Source organism: Arachis ipaensis, chromosome B07 (assembly GCF_000816755.2).
Source record: "Arachis ipaensis cultivar K30076 chromosome B07, Araip1.1, whole genome shotgun sequence".
NCBI classification, from domain to species: Eukaryota; Viridiplantae; Streptophyta; class Magnoliopsida; order Fabales; family Fabaceae; genus Arachis; species Arachis ipaensis.
This window is the reverse complement of record NC_029791.2, coordinates 3,449,602-3,459,602: the sequence shown is the minus strand read 5'-3', so window position 1 is coordinate 3,459,602 and position 10,001 is coordinate 3,449,602. Positions and strand designations below refer to the sequence as shown.

The window sequence follows — 10,001 nt, the reverse complement described above, 5'->3', positions numbered from 1 at the left end:
ATAACTGTCTCTTATTAACAATTCTACAATTAAACAAATGAAATTACTAAATATATAAAAAGGGAATATTTGCATATTGCAAAATGTACAATTTAATTACAACATAATTTTTACAATATAATGTAACTAAAAATGCAAAGTAGAGTTATCTTGACATTGTTCAAAGCTGAAAGCATTAAGCTTTAGCTGCAAAATGCAAAAATCAGAATTCACAAATATGAACAATGAATTTGACGTTCATATGATTTGAGGTGCCGTCTTCAACAAACAATAACGACATTCAATCCAATTCCATCTCAAAGACCGATTTTTTCCGCACACAAAAAAGCTTGATCTCACCGACCCAGATTGGATCTCTCTCTCTCTCTCTCTTCCTTAGGTCAGTTTCATTCTTTGTTCCCCGCCAAATGTTCATTTCAATAACTAATTCATCGTGGGTCTTTCTTATTGTTATGGAATTGGGATGGATGATGATTTCTATATACAAACAAAAGATATATTAATAAAAAAAAATAGTTTTTGATCCCAAAGTTTGCATTTTTATCATATTGGTCGCGTGCGAGCTAGCTTTAGCTCGAATGGGTCCTTGTATCTTTGTTTTCAAGACGAATACATAATGGTCCCAATGATGAAGAAAATAACCACCATAATTTGTATTTAGCTTCTCTTTCTCTCTGACACACACATTCCGTATTTTGTTATTGTTATTTTCATTGCATTGTCTAACATTGCATAGTTAGCATAAACTAATTTCAATAAAAAATTTGAAGAATTGGTATTTCCTAGTAGTTTCTAAACAATCAATGTTTATTGCTTCATTTAGATGAATAGGGAAGATGTACCTGTCTTCTATGAACATTCAGCTTAATCTAACTGCAAAATGGTGGTGGCTATCAAGGAGCAATTGTTTCTTTTGGTTTTTAAAAATATCTTGCCTTATTGTTCTAAGATGTAATGACAATCAATGTTTGATTTGTTTATTCTTTGATCACTGATCAATGATTTTAAGTCCATCATGCAGGCGTAATTTGATGAATTTGATTATGAAACCAGGTCCTGTGCTAGAAAGGCAGCTTGTGCCCTGGCTTTGTTATGCACCCAAGTGAGGTTAAGTAGTTGGTTTTGGTCAAAGAGTATGCTGGATTTGTTGTGGAGTATATAAATGGCAATAATTCGACATACAGAAGGAAATGGTACAGAGTGAATTGGATTCTGACAAGGGCAACTTTGCTAGGATCACTGGTGGCAACAGTGGAAGAGTAGGTTCTGTCTTTGGTAGAGAGCCTTCATTTTCACGCTGGTGTGATGCGGACGAAGAAGTCCATTTCAATAGGGAATTAGGAAATGCAAGGAGTGATCTTGTGGACGAAGACCCTGGTTTTGAATTATTATTTCATCAGGAGCTACAAAGAGGACCTTTAGAAAGGGAGAGACTGTTTCACCTAAAGTTTCAGCATAGCATTTTGTATGGTGCTAGTAACATGGATGAAGATTCAATTCATCGGAGAGTAAATGGATCTGAGAAGCATGTCCCTTTTGATATTGAGAACAGGCCTACAGGGGGACTGACTCATGTTGACTCCTCCATGTCCTTGGAAGATCATGGATCTTTGGCGAAAAGCTCCCGCAATCCTATTTCTGTGGGATATATTTTAAAGACCATTTTTTTCATTCTTATTTGGTACACATTCAGTCTATGTTTGACCCTGTAAGTTTCTTCTTGATACAAGTGGTCATCACATGCATAGATACACTATGTAAGGTTATTTACAATTCGCATTTTCTTGTTTTTCTACTAATTTGAACAGGTACAATAAAACTCTATTAGGAGCTGATATGGGGAAGTTCCCGGCTCCTTATATGATGAATACTTTCCACTTCATAATGCAAGGTGTCCTATCAAAGATTATTACCTGGTGCTGGTCTCATAAATTTCAAACTGGTGTTGTCATGTCTTGGAGGGATTACTTTTTGAAAGGTAGCCTTTGAACTCAGCTCACTTGGTTATGCTGACTGGGTATTCCATATTAAAACTTCTAGGTACATTTTTTGTTTTTGGTCATTAAGTTTGTGTTATTGACTGTTATAGTTCATTGCTCTTTGTGGTAGTTGTTATTCTGACTTGGAAAATACTAACAAAAATGTATAGTTACAACACTACTTGGGATATTTGAAGGCATGCCACTTTTCTGTTATAGTTACCCCCTCCCCCCCCTCTCTGTGTTTAGATTTGTTCTTGCCCCAAGAAACTCTGCTTGTGATAAGTCGTTTTAATTAATAACTCTGCTTGGCAACGATGTGTTTTGAAAGAGCAAGGGACTCCTACTACGTTTGCTACAATGGTAGGTGATATTTCTGTTCTTCTCATGTAACCTGAGGGAAATATTTGTTTAAATTCTTTTGTAATGTCACGTCTCATTTCACTACATCGCCCACTATTTTGTAGAAGATACTATCCTTCTTCCCTAACTTCATTGTCCTTTCCTCTTGCAGTGTAAATCTGGGGCTCCAATTTTTCTCCTTCTGTTTGCTTTTGCATTTCGGTAATTTTCTCTTTTCCTCATATGTCATCTGTGTGCGTATTCAAGTATAAACAAGTCAAAATTGTTTCAATTCATGTTTTTGCCATTGAATTGTCAAATATTTGTTGGAAGGTTGGAGGCACCAAGCTATAAACTATCTGGCATCATCGTAGTCATCTCTGTCGGCATATTACTAACAGGCATGTTCAGTCTAAGAGCTTCTCGTTTTAATTTGCATTTATTTGCACTTTCAAAATCAGAACATCTGACCCAATATAGCTCCCAACAGGCATTAACAAAGATTAACTGAATATGGATGCTAATTATTAACAGTTCTATGGTTCCATCATATTGTTCCATGTTGAATATGCGATTTCTTGAAACATTGTGATTTTTTAAGTGAAATAGCTTCTGGAGAGGAGTTGATCTTACATTGTTAACTTACTTAATTTGCTTTTCCATGATATTTTGGAATGTTTATCAGAATTTAGAATGGCCCCTATGTCTTTGTGTGCTCTTGGAAGTTCCTAGTCCATTCTGAATTTTGGTTTTTCCAGTTAATACCTCAACATTGTTTAGTAAACTATTGAACAGTGAACCAGTTAAAGATTTCAACTAATATTGGGTTTTGATTCTTTTTCACCGTCATGGTGAATGTTTCTCAGTTCTATGTAGTATCACGATTACAAGTTCTCTTGATTTTAAATTTTCAATTGAAGCTTGCCCAGCGAACTTTTCAAGCATTAGGAAAACATACCACATTGAGAATTCACACACGTACCCATCTTATTTCTGTGCACTGCAGTTGCAAAAGAGACAGAATTTCAGTTATGGGGGTTTATACTTGTTATGCTTGCTGCTGTTATGTCAGGGTTCCGCTGGTGTATGACCCAGATCCTTTTGCAGGTATGATATTTGCATTTTTTTTTTCTTTTGCTTAAAAAGTCTGTATGTATAAAATACAAGTGAGCACTTGCAGAACCACATTAAAGTTTCATTATTTTTCTTTGTTCCCTTAGTAACTAGTATTCTTACCTTGTTTTGTTGCCGCGGAACCTAATTTTCATTCTTGTTGTGCATGTTGACTCAAAAACCAAATTGAAGAAAGAAACCTATGGTAAGTTCCCTGTATAACTCCACATGAATCATTAGGCACATCTTCATTCATAATAGATTTGTTACAATATATTTGATAAACTTTATTGGTTAAAATAATCTTTTGCTTATTTATTTCTTGTTGGTTTCAGTCAATCAACCCATAAATTTAATATAACTTAGTGCCTTTTTTTTGTTCCTGTATAAGCTGATAGCAGAATCTTTGTGCCTTTACTGAAAATGCAGATGTACTTTAAAAAAAAGGGTAGATGCGTACTTTATACCTAAGATGTCATAAATATTCTTAAGCATGAGAGATCATATGATTGTTAGAAAACTAAAGCAGATGTTTAAGAGATCATTGTACACCATTTGTAGTTGTAGACAGCAATAACTTAGTTTACATAGACCACTACTCTCTCCATTATTTATTCATTTCATATGTTGAACTAAATCCTCCATACTCCATAGTATATGTAGGAGATGAAGGCAAATATATATAGACCTTAATGAACAGGCTTAAAATCTCAACCGGGATTGATATCTAGGAGATAGGTAATGGCAAGGATAGTTTCATGAAATAAATCAAAAGATATTTTCGATGTTAGAATCTTAGATGTAAGTAGTGTCCTTTATCCCTTACTTCACTAATACAAATTTATAAGTTCTATTATAGTCTAGCAAAGCCTTTATGTGCATTTTCAAATGTTTCAGGTCTAAAAGATCCACTTACGCTTATGAGCTATGTAGCACCAGTAATGGCAGTGGCAACTGCACTTCTCTCTCTTGCATTAGATCCATGGCATGAACTCCATAACAACAAATACTTTGATGATTCAAGGCATATTACTCAAAGTTTCTTCCTGATGATTTTAGGGGGCATTCTTGCCTTTTTCATGGTAATGGTATTCCCTTCAAGATTCATTTGTGCTCTGATCTAACACAACTAGCTTCTTATTGACTTTTTTGAGATACGCTTTGTTAGAAATAAGGAGAATATCTTGTAATGTCTCTATCATATTTCAGCATATCAAATCATATCTCCTAGGATTACCTGAGATATCTACTTATTTCATGATCATTTCCTTTATCCTTACTTAACTAGGATTAGGATTTCACTTCGTTATAAACAGAGATAGTATTCCTCTCTCGTAAACACATCATGTTCTATCAGAATAATACGTCCATATTGTTTAATAATCTTTCTTCTTCTCTTTTCTTTCTCTTCTGCTTAAAACTTACAGTCTCAACAGGCAACTATATGATATTTTTTCTTGTTCCAGGTGTTAACCGAATATTTTTTGGTCTCAGTAACCAGTGCAGTCACAGTCACAATAGCAGGGGTAGTCAAGGAGGCCGTCACCATATTGGTATGAACTACGTTTCGATATTGTTCTTATCTTTTGGTATGAATATCCAGTGGTCCCTCTTAATCTTGTATGTTTATTACCAGATCCTTTCGGTATCATTCTGTCAAGATTACATTGCTTCAGTATATGAATTAATTTAGTACTATATTTTTGATAACTGTTGCATGTTATGTTCGAATAGGATAGAGGTTTCTTAGTGTTGTGGTTGCTGATTGTAGATTTACTTGCACTTTCTGATTATATGTTGTTTATCTGTAGGTTGCGGTATTGTACTTTCATGATAAATTTACATGGGTGAAAGGACTCGGTCTCTGCACTATTCTGTTTGGTGTCAGTTTATTCAACTGGTACAAGTAAGTCATCAGCAAACTTGTCTTCCAAAATTCTTTTTCCTTTAATTTTATTATGCTTATTTGTATGTTTTTTCGATCTATTTTTCTATTTTAGATATCTGAAGCTTCAGAAGGGCCATTTTGGTGAAGGCGAGGTGGCAGTGCTTCACACAACAGATTCTGCTGGCAAATATGTTATTCTTGAGGAGATGGATGAGCAGGATATCTGAAACCTTCATAGCAACATCTTCAAAGTAAGTCCCTCAGTTGGATTGTTGTTAAGTAATGCATGAAGCTACAATAACTTATTTATCTACAGATATATATAAATTGACTTTCCCTTTTTAATCATAAGATCATTAGTGCTTGTCTTGGTCATCTCAGGGCTTGAATGTTGATGTTATCAACTACTACTGCTAATATGGCACTCATTAATACTTTCTGTCAATGGAGAAATGTACCACTTTTATTGTGCACCTTTCTTGTACACCTTTCGTTTATGATATAAAAGACGAATTTTTTATCAATCACTTTTAATAGGTATATAAGAGAAGTGTATACTAAGTAGTGCATATAAGATCTCTCAATTGCTATATTTGTGTAGCTCCTACGACTCGCCTGCTGACCGACTTCATGTCATGTTTTCAGCAGTTACCTCTTGATGCTTCCATTGGATTTGTGATGTGAAGGTGCTTTCCAAGTTTGTCAGACCGGAGGAAACAAATCGCCCGGCAATGATCAACATTTAAGCCCAATCATTCATCACTTCCATTTTAAAATTTTGTGATTGAATATCTTGTATTCTGTTAGTGTTTCATCGGTAGAACAAATTTTGGTATTCTTGACTTGAGTTGTCAAGATATATTTTGTAGATTAAGGCAGCAGGGTGTAGTAGATCAAAGGTTTATTTTTGTTTTAATGTATCGAGTTACATGTTACTATTTTTTGTTCTTATGTAATAAATGTAACTCTTTGATTTTGTTTATTCTTGCCTGATGATTCATCTAATTCTGAGTCATGTTCAATCTTATAAAAGGGGAAGTATAGATTCTGAAAATAACTGAGTGGCATCAACGCTTCTCTAAGTCGTCCTGTTCCATACTACATGATATATACAAATTGGCGTGAAGATTTATCTTAATCAGCTCATGAAATTCAATAAACTATGCATGAAAAAGTGTAGTTTGGACACCAAATAAACCTTATAAATTTGAGTAAGAAATTCTTCTATATCTTAACATAATGAAGCAGAAGAAAAGAAATTCATAATCATAACCTTTTTCTTCATATGTGCAACTGATATAAGAATAATCGAATGTATATACATGTAAGCAGAAGAACAACACCTCAACCTTATGAACATTGAACCATTACGTTCTAAAATTGAGTTGTTCATTAATTGCACATATAACATTGTAGTTTGGAGCTTATAATCACCATCTCCCCACAATTTTCTTACTACCGGAAAGTAAAAAGATGACGCATTCAATCTTATAAGAGGGAAGATTATCGTCATGATTGATCTCATATGGATAAAACTGATAAACTACAAACAGATACATAAGAACAAACAATGTTATTCAACCAACTTAACACAGAAGCACTTGGTTATTATTCTCATCAAACTCATTGTGCTATTTTACAAATGTCTTCGTATTCCACAGCTTTGAGTACCCTGCCATCATAGGCACCTTTCTCTATCTGCACCTTTGCGCAAAAATGATCCGTATCCACTCCCAAAAGTTTCGCAGTTGATCCACGATATGCACCATTGACAATTTTTACACGGCCCCCAACTTGTGGAATCACAGTTTCAAGCTCTTCCTGATCGACTCTCAGCACATGCTTGCTTTCAAGCATTTCAATTTCCCCAACATATTTGTCAATCACCTTTCTCACCACACCCTTTTGCTTGTAGTACCCCTTCTCTGCCAAGGCCTTGCTCATAACCTTAACAATGATTCCCTCATGCAACCAATAGTCCTTCCTGTTGATTTTCTCCTTTTTCTTCTCCTCTTCCCTAATCAATTCTTCCAAGGTTGACTTTCCTCCACCACCACTCTCTTTTCTCTTCAAACTATTTCCTGGATTCCTTTCCTTGTATTTATCTTCCTCATCCTCATCAAACACAGCCTTCTTCGATGACTCGTGTTTCTCTTTGATCACAGGCTTAGCCGATGCCCCAAGAGAAAATCCTATCTTAACTCCATCTTCCACATTTAGTTCCCTCGGAGCCTCGACCCTTGAAGCCTGATCAGCCTCAGTGGTATCTGACCGTTGCATCAATTGCTCAGCTTTTTCGATCTGTTTCATAATCTCCTTCTCTTGCTTCTCTTCCTCCACCATATCTGCCTTGATCCTCTTATTCTTCAACCTCTCCTTGAAAAGGGTCTCAGAATCTCTATCTATATACGTAATGAACCAACCCTTAGGTGTTTCCTCGACCTTACACTTCCCCGTTCGACCCAAGTACTTGACAAACTCTGTAAGAGTTGCCCACTGAGTGGAGTTCATATGAACATGATGCCTGTCATTGATGTACTCATTATAAACCACGGTGGCAGCAATGCGGCTGAACCGATGGCTGCGCTTCATGTGCTCAAGGAAAGATGTCTCAAACTCCTCGGAATAACCCTCGACTATCCGATGTGGGTTTTGGCCAAAAATCTGCATCTGGCGCTGGTGGCTTTCACTCATGCAGTGGCATTTGAAGCCATTCTCGTCTCGGCATTGCTTCTGGCACATCTGGCAGTACCACCTAAGCTTCTGCAGCCCTTTTGCCTTGATTCGATTGGCGATCGCTTTCGGTGTAAGAAATTCGTTTTTCCCCATGGATTATCCGGTTCAAATGTTTCAGACAAAAAAAAAAAAAAACACTAAAAACAAACAAAAGAAACCCTAATTCAGTGGTTGTCTTCAGATTACAAACATAACAGAGATATTGAATAATTCAGGAATTAGAGTCACATTATAACGGTTGCATACAAAGAAATATGAAATCTCTAATCCATAGGAATCATAGGGAATCAGAGATATATAAGATTGAGAGAGAGAGAGATTCTAAGAACGAACCTGAAAAGGGGGCTTCGAGATGACTTTGATGGCGGTGGCTAGGGGGGCCGAGGAATTGGTTGTGGTGGCGATTGGTGGCGGAGCTCGCGACGGAAAGGGCGGAGGCTGGAAGCTAGATTGGCTACGCGGTCTCTGGATCGTTGCTTTTCGTCGTTGATGTTGTGGGTCTGGGCCACTGGGCCTGTTTGATATAAACAACAAGGAACACTATTAATCCTTAAAAAATAGGTTATTTTTTAAATTCATGGCTAAAAGATTTTTTTAATTAAATTAATTTTTCAAAAGATTACGAATTAATTGACTCTATTAATAATTTTAAAACAATAATTGATAACGTAAAATATTAACTGATAATATACATGATATTTAAAAATTTATCAATTTAATATGTCTAATTAATTCTATTAATATGTCTAATTGCAGCCATAAGAGTGTATCTAAGATATGAATGAAAAAACACCGAACGTCTGAAAATTTTGCATGAAGATGACAAATGCAATTCACAAATTCAATACAAACAAAAAATCACCGCAAAAAAGAGAAAGAGAGAGACAAGCAGAACAAAACATAACAGTGCCAATTTCCAAGCCGAATTCAAATTCTCGAGCTAAAACAAAAGCTAACATATCAAGATGATCAAAAGAAACAAAAGGAAAAGCTGAAAAACCTCGAAACCCCACGATTCTTTTATAAAAAATTCGATTATTTGATGCTACCCCAGATGATGAAACCGTGAGAAATAGACATTGAAACGACGAAGAAGAAGAAAAGACTCGAACTTTGGAATGCCCATAATGCAAAAAACAACACAATGGAGAAAGAGTGAAGAAGCAAGCACCTGGTTCAACTCAGCTCGCTGACTGTGACTCGTTTGACTCGGCGCGTTTTAAGATAGAAAACAGAAACCCCTCACTGAGTCGGTGTCTATCTCTGACTCGCTCAGTGATGAAGGGAATTTGAAAGTGGAAAGTCAGGTGCACTCCATTTCACGTGAAGTTGATAACTAAGAGCCTTTAGATTATTGGACTGATTTAAATTTTCATTTAACGATTCTCAACTATTAATTTCACCGAATTTGAAAGATAAATAGTACTCGCTCAGTGTTGTTTTGAATTTTATTTTATTTTTTGTTCTCATCTTAAAGATTTATCTTATCATATTGTGACACGTAATTGATTTTTATTTTTTTTGCGAGATTTCATGGCAGTTCTGACTTTTTCCTTTCCTCCTTCCTCCGCCACCTTCACCCTAATCCTCGTAACGCTGCACAGCATGGATCTAAAAGACTACGTCTACAGCAAATAAGATGTTTATTCTTAATACAAATAAGATGTTTATTCTGTACAAATGAAATGTTAAGGGAATGTGAGGAAGGCTAAAAGGGAGATGATAGTTAAAATTTCCAATGATAGGGTTAAAAGAGTTTTTTTTTTACTTGAGTTAGGGGTGATTTTTTTTATAATTTTCAGTAGGCTAAAATAATTAGTCAATTGTTCACGTTGTTCAGATTTTTCATTATCTACCTAACAGAATTGAAACAACAATCATATATAATTTTAATTTTAATTTTAATTTTATTATTTATTATTTATTTATTTTTCTGCACACTT

The 10,001-nt window shown here is 35.4% G+C and overlaps 2 protein-coding genes across 4 annotated transcripts in view; one reads left to right on the top strand and one right to left on the bottom strand.

Moving 5' to 3' along the window:
- LOC107608685 (KIN17-like protein) overlaps nucleotides 1–8,572 on the bottom strand; it is an 18,119-nt gene extending 9,547 nt beyond the window's left edge. Inside the window, exons 1-2 of one of the 3 annotated variants that reach the window (XR_002351007.1) lie at nucleotides 8,392–8,572; nucleotides 6,801–8,195 (exon numbers count right to left, since the gene is read on the bottom strand). Coding sequence is in view for 2 of the 3 variants with exons in the window: in XM_021107005.1 (XP_020962664.1) it covers nucleotides 6,946–8,151 (1,206 nt within the window). In the remaining variant the exon portion in view is untranslated. Of the gene's footprint in view, nucleotides 1–6,647; nucleotides 8,196–8,388 lie in introns of those variants that run through there. The other 2 variants (XM_021107005.1, XM_021107004.1) reach the window with 2 other exon arrangements.
- On the top strand, nucleotides 134–6,304 carry LOC107606505 (probable sugar phosphate/phosphate translocator At1g06470). Its single transcript, XM_021106743.1, has 14 exons — nucleotides 134–379; nucleotides 1,022–1,708; nucleotides 1,809–1,986; nucleotides 2,090–2,105; nucleotides 2,311–2,342; nucleotides 2,494–2,543; nucleotides 2,655–2,722; nucleotides 3,328–3,428; nucleotides 3,627–3,639; nucleotides 4,332–4,516; nucleotides 4,901–4,987; nucleotides 5,246–5,340; nucleotides 5,435–5,573; nucleotides 5,971–6,304. Exons 2-13 carry the CDS (start codon nucleotides 1,191–1,193, stop codon nucleotides 5,547–5,549), a joined length of 1,458 nt encoding a protein of 485 aa, XP_020962402.1. The 5' UTR covers nucleotides 134–379; nucleotides 1,022–1,190; the 3' UTR covers nucleotides 5,550–5,573; nucleotides 5,971–6,304.

Bases quoted from the DNA above. Each gene is read 5' to 3' on its own strand.
- LOC107606505 (XM_021106743.1), top strand. From the start codon at position 1,191: ATGGTACAGAGTGAATTGGATTCTGACAAGGGCAACTTTGCTAGGATC. The intron at 4,988-5,245 runs GTATGAACTACG...GTTTATCTGTAG, and splicing joins AGGAGGCCGTCACCATATTG to GTTGCGGTATTGTACTTTCA. The intron at 5,341-5,434 runs GTAAGTCATCAG...TTTCTATTTTAG, and splicing joins AGTTTATTCAACTGGTACAA to ATATCTGAAGCTTCAGAAGG.